General features: G+C 46.8%; 1 protein-coding gene and 1 long non-coding RNA gene across 3 annotated transcripts; both read left to right on the top strand.

Moving 5' to 3' along the window:
• The first annotated feature begins 828 nt into the window (after nucleotides 1-828).
• Nucleotides 829-9,330, top strand: PPIF (peptidylprolyl isomerase F). Of its 2 annotated transcripts, none has more exons than XM_052799705.1 (6): nucleotides 829-1,087; nucleotides 3,333-3,363; nucleotides 4,257-4,345; nucleotides 6,473-6,569; nucleotides 7,386-7,461; nucleotides 7,885-9,330. In XM_052799705.1, exons 1-6 carry the CDS (start codon nucleotides 899-901, stop codon nucleotides 8,018-8,020), a joined length of 618 nt encoding a protein of 205 aa, XP_052655665.1. In that variant the 5' UTR covers nucleotides 829-898; the 3' UTR covers nucleotides 8,021-9,330. The 2 variants fall into 2 exon arrangements, with proteins under 2 accessions (XP_052655665.1, XP_052655666.1); XM_052799706.1 differs by lacking the exon at nucleotides 829-1,087 and adding an exon at nucleotides 2,165-2,280 and having other exon boundaries at nucleotides 2,964-3,363.
• Nucleotides 9,331-16,774: 7,444 nt separating this feature from the next.
• Nucleotides 16,775-20,960, top strand: LOC128147506 (uncharacterized). Its single transcript, XR_008237031.1, has 2 exons — nucleotides 16,775-16,842; nucleotides 17,007-20,960. It is a non-coding gene; the product is annotated as an uncharacterized LOC128147506 (long non-coding RNA).
• The last annotated feature ends 703 nt before the right edge of the window (nucleotides 20,961-21,663 follow it).

Below are 21,663 nucleotides of genomic sequence, written 5' to 3'. Positions count from 1 at the left end.
TAGGTAACTTTGATCTAAGTTACTAAGTTGGGAAAACTAAAATGATAAATGTTGTTATTTTCATATAAATAATATTTCCCTTTGTAAGCTATTTAACCTGGACTACTACTCCTCACTTTTGTAGTCTCTCAAGCAGGTTTCCTTGGCAAAGCCAAGCTCAGGCTACGAAATGATGTCACGGGCACCCCCCGGGGCTCTGCGACGCCAGGGTGACACCGCAGGTATGTGCTCGGGGTCACCTATCTTTTTCGTCCTGTGTCATGACGTAATTCCCTGGGTGCTCTCGGTGAGTAACGCTGCACGGGCAGCCCGTGACTCCCATCTCTCTGCTGCGCCCAATTATCCCGCACGTGTGACGGCGGCAGCCCGGCCTTTCCCGCTGAGGTGCTCCCCTGGGGCCTGCGGGACAAGCCCAAAGGCACTGCATGGAATTACGAAATTTTAGAAACTTCCCCTCGCCGCTGATCTCTGGGGTGAGGGGCTGTGAGGAAATGCGAAAAAAAAAAGAAGAACCCAACCCAAAACCCACACAGCAACCCACCACAATCAAACATAAACCCCCAAACCAACAGCCCCCTAACAACCGTTGCGAAACGGATGGTGGGCGGCGAGAGGGCGGCACGGGCCCTGCTCAGCAGTAGCGAGGGCAGCCGGAGCGCGCAGCGGCCCGCTCTCGGCGGAGGGCGCCGGCTCCCTCCCGCCGGCAGCCGGCGAGCTGCGGCGCCCCAACCCGCCTCGCCCCACAGCGCCCCCGCCGCCATTTTGCCCGGCAGGTCTCCCCCGGCGGGCCGCCCCCAGCGGGCGCTGTGGCGCCGCGGCGGAGCCCATAAAAGGGCGCGGCGGCACCGGCCGCGTGTCTCTGCGGGTGCCGGTGTGCGTCGGGACGCCCGCCCGCGGCATGCTGGCGCTGAGCGCCGCCCGCCGCCTCCTTCGCCCGCCTGGCGACCTGCTGCCGCCGTCGGGGCTCGCCTGCGTGTGGGCGGCCGGCGCCCGCCGTCCCTGCGCGGCCGGCGCCGGCCCGCCGAACCCGGTGGTGTATTTGGACGTGGGCGCCGACAACCAGCCGCTGGGACGCGTCGTGCTGGAGGTAGGGGCGCGGGGGCTGCCGGCGGCTCCCCTGGCGTCGGGGCCCGGGGGAGGGCGCGCGGGCATGGCGGTCGGTGAGCGGCAAGGTCAGGGCAGGCCCGGGGGGGGGGGGGGGACGCGGCTGGCGCGGCCACCAGCGCCGGCTCCCGGGGGCCGCGGCGGAGGCACGGCCGCCCCCAGTGTGGGCGTGAGAGGGGCCTGGGGGATGGCGGCCCTCGCCGGGCTGCCGGAGCCGCTGCCCGGCCGCCCTCGGGGCTCTGCTCGCTGGGCGAGAGGGCGGTGAGGTGGCTCCCTCCCGGGTGGAGGCGAGCGGCGGTCGGGAGAGGGCTGGAGTGGGCACCCGTCTTCGGTTTGCGGCGGTAATTACCGCTGGCCTGTGTCAGCAGCCGGTAACCAAAGTCGTCCTCCCTGCGGGACGGGTCTGTGGGGCTTGGTGCTGGGGGGTGGCTGCGGGCCCTGGGGTGGAGGTTGGGCCGTACTGTGGCAGGGAGCGTCAGCGGGAGAAAACTTTGACCCGCGATATGAAAGCTGAAATACTGAACGAGAGTAAACTTAACTACTGAAGCGTACCGCTCGCTCGAGAGAAACAAGCACGGTTCCAGCAGCGAGAAAGTGCCCGAAGCCCCAGCGCGGCTCTGGGGGTCCGGCGCTGTCCGTGAGCGGTGGGACCCTCGCCTGGCTGCCCAGGGCTTGGCGTGCTCCTGGGGCAGCGCGCCCGCAGGGGTCTTCAGCCGCTCTTCCAGCTTCCTCCTGTTTTGTCCTTGCCCCCCCCGGGTGCTTATTGTTTGATTCTTCGTCTTTGGTTTTCTGAGGTGCTGCCTCTTTGAGCTTCCTGCTTCGTGTGCATTGAAAGGTTTGCACAGCTCTGTTTGAACTGGCAGCTAGCTCGACAGCCAGCTCGCAGCCAGCTTTATCATTAAAAATTCAGTCTCTGAAGTAACTGCCGTTTAAAGAAGGCCTGAACAGGAAAACTGTGGTACGCGCTGCTCTTACGAAAAGCATGATAAGCGCTGAGACTTTTAATTGTGGCATATGACGTATCCTTAGGGCCAGGCACGTGCCTCTGAATAAATGTGTTGTGTACGGGAAGGAATGAGCTCCAGAACATTGCACTGGAGAGGGAATGCTGCTCTTACGAATTGCTGCCTACTGAGGGAATTCAGTGTGGCCTTCTGCCTCCAGCACCCACGTTGGGTCTGTATCGATGGATTTTTTTAAATGTAGTTCATAAGGGTTCTCTCTAAAAGGGTTTCCCTTGACGCTAGAGCCTAATTCATTGAAAGTGTCAGCATCTAAATTAATTGGACACTACCAGCTCTCGTGTTCTCAGGAGGTAGTAGCATCTTGAGGGAGTTGTTGTAAAAATAGCACTGTGCAAGTTCCTTATTCCATTGGTGAGATGTAGTAAATAGTTGGATGGTATTATAAAAAATAGCATTAATGTTGCTATATTTCTTTTGGCAGCATTTAATTTCCACATTAAAGATTTTTAGTGTGCCCAGTTTACAAAATATCTGAATGTGTTGCAGCATCGCCTTGAATCTTTGGCTAAGTTGTGGTTAGGTTCAGCTTGCAAGTTATAGGCATCTGAGGAGAGCATCCTAGGGAAGGAGCATTAACTTCTTGCCACAGCCATGCTGTTTCTAGGTGTCTGCTGCTGGCCACTGTTGGGATGAGTGACTAGATAAAACTTAGGTTTGGCCGGCTTTATGTCACTTTTTCTAGGCAATTATAATACCATACGTTTTTAAGATTAGTAAAAAGATGCATACCAATCAAAATCAGAAATTTTTGTTGGTAAAAAACGTGTATGTAACTTCATGAGTCAATTCTGATGTACAGTTTCTGCTCTTCTTTTTCTTTTGCCTTTTCTGCAGATTTCAACGGATGGCTCTGTGCTGGGGAGACTTTGATCTCTCCAGTTGTATCCAAACTGGATTTGATCCTTGGGGTCCATCATAAAGATTCTTCTCTGTTACTGCTAAATTATTGTGTTGATCAATGAAATCATTAGGCACTGCTCAAGTTGCTCTTCATTAATTTGCCAAAAGTTGCATTGAGGGGATATTTTTAATTACTAGCCAAATGCTTGGAAAGTGTTAAGGTGTTGGAATTTTGGGTGGCTCATGATTTCAGATAGCTCATCGCCTTGGGAAGAGCAGTCAGTTGTACCCGCCTCCCATGTAGAAGTTTTTCTTGTGTATGGAAAAAGCTGACTTCCTAATGTGTTTATTTTTCTTTCACAGCTGAAAGCTGATGTGGTTCCAAAGACAGCAGGTAAGGCAGCATCTCCAGAATTTCTTACTTAAATGTTTAAGGCTTAGATTGTGATTTTCAGGAACAAGAACATTTTGTTACCTTTTTGGAAACTATTTCCGTGTTCCATCCCCATTTGTTAAATAGAGAAATACAGTAGGAACTTTGTCAGAACAGTGCTACCGAGGAGTTATAATTTGTTGTCGTTCCACATAGTTTCATTTTGTAATTTGTGCCGAGACAGTACAGTCCCTATGTTTGGTTATCAGTGGTGAATAAATATGTTTAAAAACCACATTAGTTTGCATTAAAATCAAATCCCAAAGCAAATGGGAAAGGATAAACCGAAGGGATGGTGTCTCTTAAGAGTTTCCAAAGAGCATATAGCGTTTTGTTTTCCTTGTCACTAGCTGATCAGTGGACTCATGTTACAAGGTTTTTGTGTTTTATCATGTGCTTCCTTCCTCATCTGTTTATGTAGTGGTTCTGAAAAACTTGTACTTGTCTTTCAGTTTCCACTAGATGAATATCCTATTTTTAAAAAAAAAAAAAGCATCATGTTCACAATTACTATAGAGAACAAAGGCGTAAAAGTCAGAAAATGAAATCTTTGACTCCAGAGTGGTGGGTTTGGGGAGGCTGGGGGGGTTGGTGTTAAGGTATAACAGCAAAATAAAAGGGAGATGAGATTGAAAAGGGTTGTGTTTGTACCCTGTTCTGAGGCTAAACAAGCTTTGTTTCCTTAGCTTTATAACAGAGGTTTTTTAAAGCATGGAAACAGCTAATAAGTCGATAATACCTTAAAGATACTATAAAATTTTTGAAGTGTATAAACTTAGGACAGAGTTAATCTAGTCGTGTTTATATTATGTATCACGTATGGCAACATAATACTTTATGCTTTCTTTTCACAGAAAACTTTAGAGCTCTTTGTACTGGTGAAAAAGGATTTGGGTATAAAGGATCCACTTTTCACAGAGTGATTCCTTCATTTATGTGCCAGGTAATGTTTCTTTTTTTACTTTTGCTATTAAATTTATCTGTATGTTAGTAATATATTTTTAGAACCAGTTAGACTAGTAGTAACATTTTAAGTGGCTCTGCTCTAACCTTTCTAACTACAGAATAAAGAAGTGACAGTGTGACTTGCATTGCTGGTCTTTTTGCTACGGCTATTGCTTAGCACATCTTTTGTACAAATAAATGTAAATTATGTGTAGACTGTCTTAAACTGGTTTAAGGCTTTCTGCTTTTGTGTAGCAGTGTACTTTAGTGTGGGGCTTATTTGGTAAAATTGCTTGGGAGAAGCATTTGTGAGTAGAATGACAATCAACCTTGTGCTCCAAGTGAGCCAAGAAAACAATGTGTTCCTCTTTATTCCTAGTAGAATAATCTGTTCATAGTGTGTTTTTTACAAAAAAAATTTTTCTTTTTTTTCTGAACATCTCCCTAATAGGGAGGGGAGGAGGGAACCAAAAGGGTTTGTTGGGGTAGATTTTGGGATGACGCACCTGAAGTGGATGTTGTTTTGATTTAAAGGATTGATCTTTCAAAATTCTGAACTAAAGTCCATGCACGTTAGTAATTTTTACTTAAACAGCAGCAACAAGAACGACAACAAACAAAAACAAACGGAAAAAGCCTTTTTGAGAGCCTTTTTTTCTACTGTGCTTGGCAGATGAGCAGGATTTCAGCTGTTGTAGTGCACTGGATTGTATGATTCCTGGTGGTCCTCTCTTCCCTTAAAAGAAGCTACGTTGCAACAAGAGTGCATCGTAGAGTGGCTCTGTAAAAAATTGGAGATTAAGGTTATAGTAACTGTGCTTTATTTATTAACTGATGACTGTAATGGTTCCCTCTCCTTGTGGGACAAGTGTGCTGTAAAGGACCTATTTTCTTGCCTTTGAAATGCAAACTAAGGTTTTTTGTGATACTGACAAAGGGATAAAGTTTTGAAGTCTTGGTCGGATCAGAAGTACATACATATAAGAAAAATAGAAATTGTACACTCAGTTCTACCACTAATTTGTGAAGGTCTGTGTAAGTCTTCTCCTTGCCTTCCCGTTTTGTCCCAAAAAATCCCCCAAATGAGAATACTAGGTGGTTGACACCATGGTATGGTGAGATGCTGAATTAATGTTTAGGAATTACTTGTTAGTCGTTACCAGAGTGGAAATACTGTCATAGGTTTCAAATATTTAAGGAGAGAGGAAACAGTAGAGGCCTTTCCACTTGTTGAGATGGAGTGTTACTATGATTCAGGCAATTGGTATAGCCTAATTGGAGGTCATTATACTCAGGACTTGGCAATTCAGATGCCTCTGCATGGCATGCAGCATGGAGAACATACTTCTGGGACTGCGTAGGAGTAGCTGTAACACCACCTGTAATAGATTGCTCAAGGTGAAAATGGAAAGATGAACATCACGTGAAATACTCGTTAGGTACGAGTTCTTTGACGGCGTGGGTGGTGTCGCTTCCGGGAGAGGAGATGGCAGATTGCTGGAAGCAGTGTGTAGTAGCCAAATCTGGGAGTTGCTGTGGCTGGTTTTTTTGTTTGTTGGGTTTTGTGTGTCTAACCTAAGACAGGTGGTCACATCTGTCCCAGCAAACAGCATGTAACTGAGGAAAGTTTAAAATAGCTCAGGTGTAACACTTAAACAGCAAAACCTAGAAATAGCAAATAGTAATAATGGAGATCCTGACCAGTATTTATACCTGTTGGGAGAAAGAAAGGGAGAAAAGAAGAGTTCTCAGGTCTTGCCTGTGGTAATGAATTTGGGTGATTTTGTTTTGAGGTCTTTGAGGTGTTTCTTAAAACTACTGCTATTTGTTGCATCACGTTTGGGAGCAGGGCTGGTAACTTAGGAAGCACATTGTTGGAGTTATGGATGTCAGTTGGAGAATATCAGCAATATCTGGAGCAGAAATTTACTTTTAGCTTGATTATATCTTCATCTAGTTGCATGGTTTTAAATCCTCATGTGACCATGCTCATTCTTAACTTGAAGAAAATTTGCTGATTTTATTACTTTTAAATTAGAGCAAGTGAGTATATTTTCAATAGCATCACTTCTGATGTAAAATAATGCCTATGTACTAGTGAAGTTAACAGCCATTTCTGTTTTAGGGTGGTGACTTTACAAATCATAATGGAACTGGTGGAAAATCCATTTATGGCAGTAGATTTCCAGATGAAAATTTCACACTTAAGCATGTAGGACCTGGTAAATAAACATATTCTTTCTACCTTCTGATGACTATAATGAAGCATTGTTTATGAAGATGTATTTTTTAAAAAGTAAGGTTTTTTAGATGTGTGGGGCACTTGGTAGTTACAGAAATATCAAGGAAGTTTAATGATGCATTGTCCCTGGCATGTGCTTATTTGTGTAGAATGCTGTACAAATATAAGTCAGCCTGTAACGGGTGACATTGCCACTCTTGCCCTTCCTATAAAAGGGACTGTGCAAAATAAAGTGTGGGGCTTTTTTGTATTTTACTTAGAATTCTACAAAGGTGAAATTACTGCTTTTATTTTCCTCTTTCGTAAGTCATAGACTTGAATTTTCACTTAGATGATTACTACAGAAGTGAAACAAAGCAATCTGGGATTTCTTATTTACTTACACAGGCACGTCCTTTTAAGCTCAAATTAAATCAAGAGAAAATAAAGGAAAAGCCATACATAAGAAAATCTAATTGAATTCTGTAGTCTCTTTCTCGGGTTGTTACTTCCTCATCACAGGAGACTCCTGCTGCTGTTGAACCGCAGTAGAGGTTACCTGATGTTAATCACATTCAGGACGTGTACAACTAATTACATTACTAACATTCTTGCTGTGGAAAGAAGGGAGGCTGGGCCTGAGGGAATAGTCAAAAGACAAGAAGTTGGCATTAGAAATCATTTGGAGACAAAGTGAGACCATCACATCTTCTGTCTGTCCATCTTTAGTCTAAATGTGCAGAGGAAAATTGTCTTCTCTGCTGCATACTTGTTAAACCAATCTAATAAGCTGCTGCTGGTGTTGTTGTTGTTCTAGGTGTTCTTTCAATGGCCAATGCAGGACCCAATACAAATGGATCTCAGTTCTTCATTTGCACTGCAAAAACCGAGTGGTAGGTTCTCAGCCCTGCATATTAACCTGATGAATGGATGCCTGGATTCAGAGGGTTTGAGATTTTCTTAGGGTTTTTTTTTTGTTTGTGGGTTGATGGGTTTTGTTCGTTTGTTTTGGTTTAGGGGTTTTGTTTTTCTTTCTAATTTCCAAATTACTTGACTCACAATGGAAAATAAATTGTTTTGTGCTACCTGGGGGAGGAAGGGCTGTGAGAGTAACAAGGCTGCTATCCCTCATAATGCTTCTAAGGTCCAGAGCTAAAAGTATTTCGTGTCACTTGTAGAGGAGTTGTGCCTTTGCCATAGAGTTGATCAGCAGGTGAGAGCTATGAAGATCTGCTAGACATCCTTTCACTGAGCTCAGTTTGGTTCAGTCTTTATGTTGTTTTAAGTAAAACTGCCCTTGTTTATTTGTTTTACAGGCTAGATGGAAAACATGTTGTTTTTGGGCATGTAAAGGAAGGAATGGATGTCGTGAAAAAAATTGAGAGCTTTGGTTCCAAGAGTGGAAAGACCTCCAAGAAGATTGTCATTACTGACTGTGGTCAGCTGTCCTAGCCTTTTGCCCTACCATTCAGGACAACTTCGATGCTGTGAAAAGTGAATCATAAAAAACCCCAAACATTTCTGATCCCATGAGTAGCACCTATGGAACCATAGTTCCTATTTAACTTGGTCCAGCTTTTATTCTTACATTGAATAATATTGATTAAAAGCACAAAACAATAATTGAAACGTGTTTTAACTGAGCTACTGTGGTAGTCACACTGTCACACTGATTTGCTAGAGTCCCATTGCGTTTTGAAAGAAGTAGTACGGTCACTCAGCATATCTGACTGCAGCGTTGATATTGTTCTCAGTATTTGGGTGTTCCAGGTGTTAGAATCGGTGGTGGAGTTGACAACTAAGTGTTCTATACCTGGGGGGTTAGATACAAATTGAGAAATACCTTGTTTCCTTTGGTGCTAATAAACGCCTGTTCTGTTGTTCGTCTCATCATTTTGAAAAAGTAATGCTAACTAGTGCTCTCAAGGCTGTCTGCAACACGACTGTCAGACATCATCTTTCTGTGTCTCAATTTAAGTCTATCCAGTAGAATTAATATGTGGTTGTAGGTTTTTTAAAATTAATTCTGTTTTAATCTTTTCTTTTTTTTGTAGTCTCAGATCACTGTTTTAAACTGAACTCTACCTTACCTTGCTTCAATGGAGCAATTTGACTTTTGGGTTAAGTAAATTGCTTTAGGTTGAATTAGCCTACTACTAGAGCTCTACCTGGGCAATAAGACCACAAATTAGCCAGAAGATCATGGGACTTTTTTTATTATGCAACTGTGAACTTACTTGAAGTGCAGTTCTGCTCTGAGACCTGGTTCTGTGAGGAATGCAGCACAGTTCTCAAAAGATAGCCTATTTTTGCACTTTGAGAATATAATCAGACTAAAGTAAGCTTTCTTGAGTGAGAAACAGGTTTCATTGCTTTTTTGTCCTGTTGGTCCTGCGAAGTCAGCCCACCTTGGGTATTACTTGGATTATGATTTCTTCTCATACATCATCAGCAGAAGTCAAAATCGGTCACCACGAAATCGCAAGGCCTAATTGGTGCAACAAAATCGTTATTGTTGGGGTTGATGCACGAGAACGAAAGAATTCAGCTGATCAGATAAACACATTTCATTTGTATAAACTGGTATGTTTTATGTGGAGTACTTGAGCAGTAACAAATGTTGGAACCTCACAACATCACTTTCAGAATCACTAAAGCTGTAAAGTATTAATGCTTGAGGAAAAAAGCACTTGACTGTTTTTGTGCAATAATCTTGTTACTGAAGAGAAAAATAAAATGTGATGGCTGTCTTCAAATGTGAATTTACTTCCATTGCATTCTGATAATATGTGGGTTTAAAACTATTTTGCACTGGATTTTTTTTTCCACTGAGGGCTGCATTCTTGTGTGTATGAGGTAGTATTCAGAGTGTAATTTTGCAGAAAATGGAATTGAAAAGCTTTTTATTCTTTCCACTCTAGCTGTTTCATCTTTCTTTGTAGGATTTTTTTAAATACTAATTTGTGCTGGTTTGGCTTATTTCAGTTTGATAGAATAATGATTTTTTTGTTGTTGTTATCTTAATTCCTATATGAAAAATAATTAAATACAGTTTGACCACAAAAAAAGTCTGTTCCTTTCTTAAATATGACTTTGCACACTTACTTGAAAGCAGGAGTGTGAGGAGCTGAAACCTGTTGTGTTTACTCGGGCTATTCTATTCCATCCACTTTGCGATGTGTCTGATCTAGTGGTATTCAGAAGCCATGCTGTTGTTCAGAGGTACAGCCAGCAAGAGATGGGGTAATGGTGCCATGCTTTGCCTCTCGCTAGTGAATCTAAAATATCTGGTATATGGATAGTGGTTCAGGTTTTGAGACTCTTGTCTGATTTATTCTATCAATTTTCAGAGATAATGGGGAAAGTGTAAATTTACTGGGTGTTTTTTTCTAAATATCTGAATTCCTTTTCGAAAAGCTGGTAGTTCCAGCTTTTTGCTGGACAATTGAGGAAAAGCTCCTTCCTTGCTGTGTTATCAGAGATGACCGTAAGAATTTAGGATCTGCCTGTAGTGTCAGCGGTATTTGTAGACTGGAAAGCCCAATGGAAGGTGCTTTGCCACAAAGCAGTCCATTTTCTCAGAACTGTGTTAAGCCTTAAATAAGTAATAGTATTATGCATGTTGTTATGATGTATTACGTATGGCTATGGCTTTTACAGGCACGGTTTTGCCCTAACTTTGGAAATGTAAAAGGCAATATTTTCCATCAAGGCTCACAGTCTTGACTAGAAGATACATATGTAAGACCTGCAGAATCCCTTTGATTAGTAACACGGGTTGCAGTGTCTCCATGGGGCTGGCTTTGGTTTCCAGATACCAGTCCTCCGCATACTTCTGTCTGCCAGAAGAAAGTCTTTGCTGCTTGGGTGCTTACAGCAGTGTAATGTGAGTCTTAAAGTTTTGACAAACTAAACTGGTCAATCTCTTAAAGTTTTCTTCTGTAAAGTATCTTCCTCAAAACGAATTTTTCTGGGGTACTGTTCTTCCTGTTTTTACTTTCTTTTTCCTCCCCGCCCCGCTTCCCATTATTTAAAAAGAAAAGGCACAGAGCTCTATTCCAGTATACATCTTGCACCCTGCAGCATTGCAGCAGTGTTCCTATACTGACAATATGCAACTACAGCTTGTACTAATGTTAAGAGGCAGTTGTGGCACCCAGTATGCCACAGCAAGGGTTGCAGGACCTCGGCACGCCGGATGGCTGGCCCTAGCCCTCTGTGGTCTTGTGGCTGTCAGTCTTGGGTAGCTTGTCTGCTTCCGTATGCAACCTGAAGTCAGGATTGCAGTTCATGGGTAAGTACACAGAAATTGGCCTTTGCTAGTAATTCTCTGCCAGGATCTAATTTTCTGGAGGATCCTAAGTGCCCATTTCTCTCCTGTTAGCCCTCATGTATCGCAAACAGTGACTAGGAGAAGAGGGTTCTCCTTTTGCAGCCTTGCTTGATGGTTTTGTCAGCTTCAAAATCATGGGCTAGAATAGGAAGAGTTAGGCAGTGCCAGGAATTGTTTGTGACTTCCTTCCTCCAGGATTTTGTACCCCTTTATAGCAAAATGATAGACGTTATGACAACAATAAACTCAGCTTCACAGCCCTGTCATGTACAGAAAAGGACTTTGACTTCTAAAGTTAATCCACTGCAACTGTGAGGTAGGAAACTGCCCAAAATTATTTTTTGAATACATTTAGATGTTAAATGGATGTGCTTTCCTTGTCTTCTGCTGGTAAAAAGCATTGATCTTAAAGCAATTCAGAGCATGGTTTATTTAAAAGCAGGTGAGTGGTCCCAGAGTAACTAATGTTATTCATGTGTATATTAAAAATGTGAAAAATTGCTGCCATACCCGTTGAAGTACGGTGTGATTTTTCCATGCCCTGCCCGGCGATCTGTTACTTCAGTGCTGCTTCTGGCACAGCAGCTCTGGGGCAGAGCGGTGCCCTCCAGTGCAGCAGAGGGTTAGATCAAGCCTTTGCTTTTCTGGTGTAAGAAATACATCTCCCCACCAAACGATCGGCGCGGAAACTACTTCTCCCCCAGCGGGTTAGACTGTAGTTGTCCAGTTCGGTTCGACCCTTGGCTAGTGGTCACAAACCGGGCGGTGGACCGGGTGCTCCCGCGGCAGGCGGAGCAATTGATGAGTCGCTGCCCGACGCTGCCGTTGGCAGACGAGGGATGTCGGCGATGGGCTCCCCCGCTCTTCCTGCCTCTCCGCGTCCTCTCCGGTGAGCGGCCTCCCGCGGAGGCCTTACCCCCGCCGCCCGCGGAGCCCGCCTTCGGGCCGGCGGGCGGGACTCGCTGTTGCCCCGCTCCCCGCGAGATGGCACCAGGCGATCGCTCGTGGCGTGCTCGGCCGCCGCCGTGACGCCAGCGCTGACCTCTTCGGCGGCGCCTTTTCCTTCGTGACCGCGGCGGAGGGAGCTAGAGGTCAGCAAGCACCGCTAAATTCAGGTGAGAAGCGGGTGGAATTACGGCAGTGTTGGTAACGCGCTGTCCCGCAGCTCCCTTTCAGCTACGCTGAAATGCGGTGAGCTGCACTTAACTACTGCCCGGGCACCTAAAGCTGCAGTTGCATGTCTTGCCGGGTATAAACCCTGCGATCCCTTGAGGGGATCCTTGACCCTTCAGCTCCTGCGGGAGAAGACAAATCAGTAAAGTAGCATCTTTCCCAACCACAGCCGCGCATCGCCGTGATCTGTGGCTTGCTGGGGTGCGATGGAAGGTGTTAAAATGGAGTATATCGTCCGAAACAGTTTTGGGGGAGACTACTGATTAGAAATCCTGCACAGCTCTAATAGATCACAGAAGAGAAGGAAAGGCATTCACTATGGAGCTGTGGCCTTGAGAGGAGCTGCAGTGTGCTACTGCAGGATTTCACCTGGATGTCTAGAGTAAAAGTCTGCACTCAGCTGGAAGAGGGGTTGGCCCATCCAGGCTGCCTCTGGGTTGAGGCATGGGCACGCCGGGAAAAGAGCCTGCAGAGCGAGCTCCATGGTGGCTACCACTGACGTGCTTCCAAATGCAACACAAGTAAGAAATAACACGCTCAGAGGGCACCCTTAGGTACAGTGCAAATAAATATACACAGAAAAAATGAGTTTATATTTCAAAGTTGTTTCAACAAACTCACAAATGTTTTTGTTTAGTCTCATGTTTTAATTATTTGTTCCAGACTCTCTGCTTACATAAACTGCTTTCTTTGGTGCTAGACTGAGGCTATGTCTCTTTGTTTATAAAGTTTAAACTCTTTGAAGTCAAGACATTCGAGGTACAAAATGTTGTTCTCTTTTGTAATGCCGTATACTCTGCTGGTAGCAATATATCAACAGTCAGAACCTCAAAGAAGTGAATTACTTAGAGTACAAATCATGTTACGTGACATTTCAAGGACAATCTGGATGTCCTGCTGCTAGCTGAGGATTTGTAGTTGGACACTTTCTACCCAATTTAAAAGTAACCACGCTAAAAAGACATTGACATTCCAGTGAAAAACTTTCAAATCTTGAACTGCAGATCTTTGTATTGAGTCTGACTCTGTTTATAGTATGAACCAGCTGATCACAGGTGAATTTTGGCCCAAAATCTTCACAGCCAAAAACATCAATTTGTTGCGCTGTCAGACTGAAAACTGAACTTTGGCAACAGTTGTCCTGAGCCTTGACGTTCCTTCTCCAGTTCTCAGCTCTGATTTTTCCACAACAGCTCTGGATACGCCTTTTCCATGCTCTCCTGCCTCCATGCAGACCCTATGTCTACCACGGGATGCTGCTCGGGGTGCTGCGGCCACCCAGAGCCTGCACCCTGCGTTAGGCGTGGGTGAGCTGCCAGATGGCGGGAGAGAAAAGAGCCGTAGCAGTGTGAAAGCACAAGTACCTCTCCCATGTAACCTCTTTCCCTTTGCACTGGTTGAGGCCTGGGAGCCCCACGTCAGGGCCGTGCCGTGCCACGCCACGGGCTGGCTGAGCCCCTGCCTCGCTCCCCTGTACGTAACGGGGACTGCGTACAGGTTGCTTCATGTGAGCAAAACTGCTTTCCCAGCAGTACCCAGCTGGGTGAGGGCAGACAGATGGAGATTAGCAGGGGTTTTCTCTCCTCCTGAAAACCTCCAAGAGAAGGAGCTCCTGCTCCTGCACAAGGTGCCCCATTGTGCCCTGGCATGGTGGAGAGGTGGGCTTGGGCTTGGGGGAGCCGTAGGACAGAAAGGAGTGGGGAAGCGGGTGGCTCACTGCTTTAGGAGGCAAACAGCAGCAAAGAGGTGGTTTTCTTCTTTTGTCAGAGCTGAGGCCAAGCTTGTCGAGGGCTGGCAAGGGCATGATTTAAGAGCTGGGGTGCAGGAGGACCTTCACTGCGAGCTATAAATGGTGGGAGATGAAGGGACTTGAGGCAATTGCCCGAGGCTGGAGAGCTCGCTGTGGCGGGAGAGGGAGGTGGTTCTGTTACAGGGGATCTGAATGAGGACAAGCTTGTTCAACTTTAGATGCTGTACCTAGGTGGAGAAAGGTTTGAGGGACCTCACTGCAGAAGGTTGTGAGTACCTGCTGCCTGTTCTGTCAGTGGTGAAGGAGATGTCCTGGGACGTATTTGGAAATAAAATGTCACTGGTGTTTTTGACTTGATTTCAGTGCAACAGTATCAGAGATTAACGCCAACTCCAAATTGCTTGTTATTTATTAGCTGGTTAAGTGAACAAAAACCTAAAATTCAGTCGTCATTGGGATTGATGAAGTTTGAGAAGAAAGGAGGAAAACTTGCTCAGCAGCACACCTCGTCATCTCTCAGGAATTCAGCAAAACGTTCAGGTCCCAAAGGCCGCGGGGAAGGGCAGCATCAATGAGCATGTAAGCGGACTTCAAGCTCTAAAATTGCTGCTCTGGTCTACCTGTCCCCATTGAGGGGACAATTCTTCATCTGGTTTGATAGCACGCCATGCACTTTGCTTGATGTTAGCCTGTGCTCACTATGCATATATATTTTTGAGCTTTAAAATACAGGTTATAGCTTGTGTGTAAATGTCAGCGTACCTCCAACTGAACTGCAGCCTTTGCTATGAGTGCTTCAACATGTGTGTGTTTCAGCAGAGCACCTGCTTAACCGCAGGGCTCAGAGAGGGTTTCTTCCAGTCGTCCTCCCCCCATCGTCTCCAAATGTGGCTACTGCAGCTGCGAGCGAGCGGGCATAGGGTGAGGGGACAGGCACAGCGACCGCTCCTCAGGGCCACCTCCACGCAGAGGCAGGGCATTGCTGAGGTCCACCCCGGCACATGCTGGAGAGAAACCATCCCTCGCCAGGCAGGAAGGAGCAATGGTTTCACAGCATTTATTATTTATTAGGAAGCTACATTTCTTTTTGCATCCATATCCCGGGCCTGGAGGTCTGAGGCAGGCAGGTCTGGCTACATGGGCTGAGGTGCAGGGTTGGACCAGGGGTGCTGGTGCGGCTCCGTCCTCCTCCAATGGGTCGCTATTTTTAACCACCCTCGAGAAATGTTGGTGTGAATTCCCGGTTCTTTTTACCAGCCAGGACAAAACCCACGTAACTGGAGAAAATAACTGACTGTGTCTTTAAGATGGGTCAGGGAGAAGTTAAAAATGTGCAGATACAGAGATTTGGGGGGGAAAAACTCTGTCACCGTTCTCATTTTCACTCACCTCCTACTTAAAGTTTATCCAGGAAGGTAGGCAGAGGAACACAACAGCTGCTAAAATTACTAGGTGGAAATCATTTTTAGCAGGCGCAAGTGTCTTGTGGTTTTCCTGCTCACTCTCCCCCACTGCTCCTACCTCATCCCCGGCTGGCTGCAGTTTCCTCCAGAGAGGCTTTCGTGTCGCTGGTGTCTCTCTAATAACAACCGCTGTCACAGCCGAGCCAAAGGCGATCTGTTAGTGATGCGCAGCAGCTGCAACGCCAGCCTCCACTGGGACCCTGGCCCCGAGGAGGAGCCCTGGGCCGGGCTCGCATGGCTCTCCGAGGACTCGCTGCTCCGACCCCACCACTGGCACAGCTGACACAAGGTGGTCCTCGGAGATGCAGAGGAGTGTGAGGAGGAGCCGGCAGCTGCTAGTATTTAGGCTTTGCTGGAGCAATAAATTTTGCATTAGTACTAAACAGTGCACGCTCCAAATGATGCAGTGTCTTAGGGTTTTTTTTTTTTCCCTGCCAAAAGTCAGCGTTTGGTTAGGATTTTATTTTTTTGGAAGCGGTGTTGCTATCAACTTGATGGTTGCCAAGGCCAAACAAAGTGCAAAGTGTCCTTGGAGAAAGCTGCGTGATTCTGTACATTAAAAACTGGGGGATGCCAGCACGCAGTCTCGGCCTCGCAGCCTGTCACATGCTTTGCTTATATTGCCAGGATCCTATAAACGCTTTTGCTGCAATTTTAAAGAACGTTTCCTTGCTTAAACTGCAGAAGCTCAAGCTTTGCATTTTTTGGTCTGATTCTTTTTTGGTACGGGGTTGTACAGCTTGTGGGAGGAGCATGCAGCGGAGCCAAGGCAGGCTGGCTGGGCAGGGGTGAAAGGGTTATAGCTTGGGGCCAGCATGCAGTTACACCCAAACACGGAGCTACAGCCCATGTCCCCCACCCTGAGCACAGCATGACGTTACGTAGCTGTTAACCCACTAACCCTTGGCCCCTTGACTCACTGGCGTACGCAAACAATAGGCTGGCCCTGCGCAATGGGGAAACGATGCAGATTGCTGCCCCGACAGGCGCCGCGAGCATTAATTACCTGTGGCTGACAAGGGAAGTCTTTAAGATTGCTGTTGGGTCTGTGGCAGCGCCTCGGATCGAGAGCTGGGGCTGACTTTGCAGGGCACGGTGTACGTACGCCAGGTCAAGCAGCTCCCGGCCCAAAGCTGCCTGACAAAATAGCCCTTTGGCTCGGATGCCTCCCTCCTTGCTGTTGCCATCACCCGCTCTCCTCTGTGCACAGTCGGTGATGTCAAGCAACAGAGAGCTCAGAGCAAGGGAGCTGCAGAGAGAACTCTTCCTTGGCTCCTGATACGAGGCCGTGCAGCTCAGTCCCCTGAGATACCTACTCCCCCCACCCCACAGAGGAAACCTGAAGGAAGCTGCAATTTGGCCCACTGCCGGAAGATTTGGCCACGACCGTGGCACCCCTGGGTCAGCAGGGTGCAGGCAGAGCTTTGTTGTGCCCCGTGAGGAGGGAGCGTGCTCAGCCCCTGCGCGGCAGAGAAAGCGCGGCCGTCCTCCCCACCTCCTCCTGACACAGCAGCGCGCTCGCAGCTGTGGCACCGACAGCCGTGAGGCTCTGAAGGTAGGGCTGGATTCGGGGCTGCAGGCTGGCGGTGGGGCCGGGCAGCGTGGCGTGGGCAGGGGGACGCGGCAGCGGCACTGCTGCCACCGGGAGCGGGTGCAGCCGGGCAGTTGTCGCAGGGCACCGTGAACACATGTGCTGCTGCTAGTGCTTTCCTTACACAGGCATTTGGGTGCTGAAGATGCACTCCCTCTAATGTCCAGCTGGATCTTGCCCTGTGCTAAAGCGACTCCCCCAGACTGCAGCGAGAGCACGCCGTTCCCTCGATTGCCCGTGAGTCACCCGCCTGAAATCACGCCTTAATACCATCGTCTTTCCAGTAAACCTACCAGTGAAGGCAGATGTTGACTGGGAAACCGAACTCCAGGCGTGTGCGGTGTTTGCTGATCATCGCCGGTTTGTGCCCCTCATGTAGCAGCTGTGCCTCCAGCGGGGGAGGACGAGGGGGGGCTCGGGGCATCTGCCTTCAGCCTGCGCTGCTCCCGCCTGCCTGTGCAGGGCGGGGGTCTCCTGGCAGGGCTGCAGCTCTCGAGCTCTTGTCACTGACCCACCTTTGGAGGACGAAGGTGGACGCAGCTGCCTTGGCTCCAAGCAGTGCTCCTGCATCCCTTTGGGCTGCAGGCTCGTCCCTCTGGGAAATCTGGCCTGTCTCACTGAAAGCATCAATCCCAAATCGCTGAAGCTAAAAGAGGTGCAAGGATTTAATATATAGGGGAAAAACCCCCACTCCCCGTTAAATGCTTTCCTTTGACTGCAGGGTGAACAGGATCACACAGAGCTTGAGGGCTCAAAGCACGAGACAGCAAAAGGGGAGATCACCAGTGGATTGGCCACCTCTGGGGTAGCTGTTGTTACAAACCGCTTGCTGGAACTGGCTGTGTCATGTTGGGTCAAGGCAAAGCAGTTCATTTTTCCAGTGCATTTATTCTGTTTCTTTTCCAGTTGTTTTGAAACTACTGGAAAAGCGGTTCAATGCCCCTGGATTTTGGAAAATAGTATTCATGCACACAGATGCGGGAGTGCATAAAGAAGGAACGCTAGATACTTCTTTTAGTTGTAAGGATGACTTCATTTCTGGGGTGAACTGGAGGATTATATGATGGTTAGTTACAAAATGCATAGAAATTGGTGTGGAACAGTGGGGAAGATAATTATGTCTTGCTCTTCTCCACCTTTTCAGCACCGTTTGCTTCATGCTGAAATGAAAGGAAATGCTTTTTTCCCTTTACAATAATATGAAATAATTTTCCAGAAACCATCCTGGCCCAGATCGCCTTAAGCAGAGTTATAAAACCTCATCTGGTTCAGCACACAATTCACAAGAGAGGGCGGCCAAACTGTACCCTGATGGCTGGATGACATGCCCTTCCTGTGGGGTCCTGCGGCATGCAAACCCAAAAGCTGTGGCCGGCCCCTAATTTTACAACCCCGCTTCTTGGCCATGCTCAAAAATGTGACTTCTTGAAGTCTGCAGCTAATGCTTCTCTCTGACATTAAGATCTGATTCCTGAGAAAGGTGGAGGAGGCAGCGGGTATGGGGGGCAGCCGGGGGCTGGTTACCTTCACCTGCAGGCGGCACAGCAGCATTTCCCAGCTGCTGATGATATTTTTACTCCCATTTAATTACTGCCCCAGTTAATGAGGTTTATATCCTCTCCTTCCATAGCTGTTTCAGAGGGCATCTGAGGAGCAGGGTGGCAGGGGGCACCTCCACCCGCCAGCAGCGGAGGAATGTCCTTTGCTGCCAATGTCACACCTGAGGTGCGACAGCAGCATGCTGCATTGTGGGGACAGGATAACGTATTCCTTACACTTTTTTTTTTTTTTCTTTCTAAACTCAGAACACAGGTGAAAGAGCAAGGGTGAGAGATTGAAGAGAGACTAAGCCACGGTAACATGTAGCAAAGTGCCACATGGATCAGTGAAACAGAAACGACTCTGAAACCAGAACAGTGTGGACACAGTACATTAGAATACAGAAGAAAAGAGTATTTTATATCTATAGGAGAGGAGTTGATACAGTATTTCAGAAGAAAATTGAGGTAAACCGATGTATTTGAGGAGCCACAAAATTGAAAAGATGAGAGCACTAATATGTTAGCTGGGAAATCAGCTGTGTATCTGAGCCTGCAGCTGGGGAGGAGATACGAACAGAGCACACAGCTCCCTGCAAGTGCTGCAGGGCTGCAAAGTTTCCTGTCCCCATGTCCCCATTCCTCCTGCCAGCGCTGGCTCAGGGGTTTCTTCACGTTGCCTGAACCTGAGCCATCCCGCTTGCCAGTGGCAAGGGGCTCTGTGGACCTGGCGTGTGGGAGCCTTTCCATCCCTCCTGCCTGGCTGGAGCTGGGACAAAGCCGCAGGGACGAGGATTTTCCAGCAGGGCTGGGGGTCACCCTGGGAGCTGGGCTGGTGGTTCCTGTCCAGCTGACAGGCTGACAGGCTTCTGCAGAAATAATTAGCATGTGGCAGTATTGCCTCCTAATCCTTTAAATATAACTTAAACTTACAGCCTAAGGGCTCTGCCTTGCTTTCAGTGGGACTTTGCAGCTGCAGTTGTTATTATCCCGCCTAAGAGAACTCAGTTCCTTTTTTCTTCCCTTTTGGGGCATTTGGAGCACAGCCCGTGCCAGCTTCATCTGCCCAGAAGCTGCCTCAGTTCCTCAGGAATGAAGCTGACAGTTTTTCAACGGCTGCTAACAGCCCACAGATAACGTAGGTTTGTTCCCTGTTGTTCTTCTTCGAGAGCAGGGCCCCTCAAAGAGCAGACTGAACTCTGTATCAAGAAGTCAAAGGGTTAAAATAATATTGCCCCAGTGTGTCATTGCTGACTAAGGTCCTGGGCTTAACAAGACCCCAAATTGTTCCTGTTCCACTGATGTAATTTGTTATCCTGAATTTCCCCCTATTTTACTATTTCAGTGTTCCAGTCTCTCAAGTCATAGCTTCAACATGTATTCTTCAGTCACTCTCTCAAAACCTGGCAGAAATATGAGTCTGGATGATAAACTAGTTCTGATCTTGTCTGTATTTGACATTGTTCACCTGGCGAGCTGGTTCCCTGCTGATAGGGGTGCTGAGGCTGATTCTGTCCCCACCCCATGTGTCTCTGGCTCGTTCCTTGCTGTTTAGTCACGTAAGTGGGATGTGGTGGGAAATGGTAGTGGTCCCCAAAGGGGGATAAACACAGGGAAAAATGACTTGTGCCTATGTGGTGCAATCCTCAAGCTGATACAGATCTTCAATAATCAGTGCAATTTTTACCCGATTTCAATCCAGTGTAATTTATTAGGACAAGACTCTTTCCTCCTGCGGAAACAATTTATATCCAGTTATTTCTTAGCTTTTTTCTATAGTCTTATAGCTGGGGCATCTCAGTGTTAGGGTCCCAGTGTTGAGGTGGCTTCATTGCTACCAGCAGACCATCAGCATAAATGAGGACAGACAGTATTTTACAAGTATTTTGTACTAGCTGGCACCAAGCAATGGAAAGCTGGAAAAAACAAAACCACAGACTATAGAGCAGAATGAATAAAAACAAAAAAATAAGCTAGGTCCTTTATTTTTGGAAACTCTCCAACAACCTCTAATATGCATTAGTGAGATATCAACTTTCTGCCTTGCAGAATGAACTATAAAATATTATATCTTTAACCCTGCACATTTTCAAGTTCCTTGTCCTTTATTACAGCCACTGGTTTATTAAAACTGGAAATGGACCTAGACCAAACCTCTGCCTATGTCTGAATGGCAGCATCCAAACCCTGCAGCTTTTGAAAACTGGTCTCTGATGTTTAAAACAAAACCAAGCCCAACATAACAGCAAACCACTTCTCATTTCTCCTCCCATAGTTCCCTACCTGAACAAAAATCCTCACACCTGGATGTACAAAGGTATTAGGTTCATGGGGTAGCTCCTTGCCTACTAATGTTGAAGGCAAAACGCCCAGTGTGGTTAGCAGTGTCTGAGGATTTAAACTCAATCCTGCTTGAAACTTTCCAAGCATATATGATCAATGATGAGTTTGAAAGTATATTATTTTTATTTTTTTTAAGTCCATTGATGTGATTTGTTCTGTTTGTAAGACTAACTGGCAGTAAAAGGTATTAATTTCCTATCACTTTGTTCCAAATTGTCCTTCCCTTGTCCTTGTGTTTTATGGACTCCATTAAGGAATGTTGTCCTCTGGATCGTTTTTATTGGCTTTGCTTTTTAATAGTCAGCATTCGTGCTTAATACAGCAGTTTTTTGGTAACAAAATTCATAGCTTAAAAAAACCAAAGCAGCCCCTCTTTCCCTTGGACAGATTTGAAATGCGATTACTTTTATAAGTTATAAATAAAGGCCTGGTAGTTGATGTTTAGTGGGAAACTCTCCCAGTATATTTCAGACCCCTGTTTTTCAGTCTCCTCCGATAAGAAAACTGCTGACTTGACTTTTTGGGGAGCAGTGTTTTGTGCTTTGTGTTCCTGCTGTAGCTGCCAGGGGTTAGCAAACCTCTGGGCTGCAACGTGGCCAAACCAGGAGCTGCCTGTGCCGCTGCGCTCCCTGTTAATCGTAACGCCACACTGGTGGGTGCTGGGTTTTGCCCGTGAGCTGCTGGATCAGGATGAGCTTTGGGCCATCAGGTTGCTGTCCCCAGCGTCTTGCTCTTGGTGGCACCTCCAGCAAGACCTGGAAGGGGGTCTGTGGCAGCCCTTACCCCCACCTGAGCACCACCGCTCATACCAGCCCACTGCAGTTTACCCTCACGAAGAAGTTAGAGACAGTCATCTGGGACAACACATAAAGATGGCTGCTTTTTATGTTTACAACTCCTGCAG

The sequence above is a fragment of the Harpia harpyja genome, chromosome 10, assembly GCF_026419915.1.
Source record: "Harpia harpyja isolate bHarHar1 chromosome 10, bHarHar1 primary haplotype, whole genome shotgun sequence".
NCBI classification, from domain to species: Eukaryota; Metazoa; Chordata; class Aves; order Accipitriformes; family Accipitridae; genus Harpia; species Harpia harpyja.
This window is presented reverse-complemented; position numbering and strand designations above follow the sequence as displayed.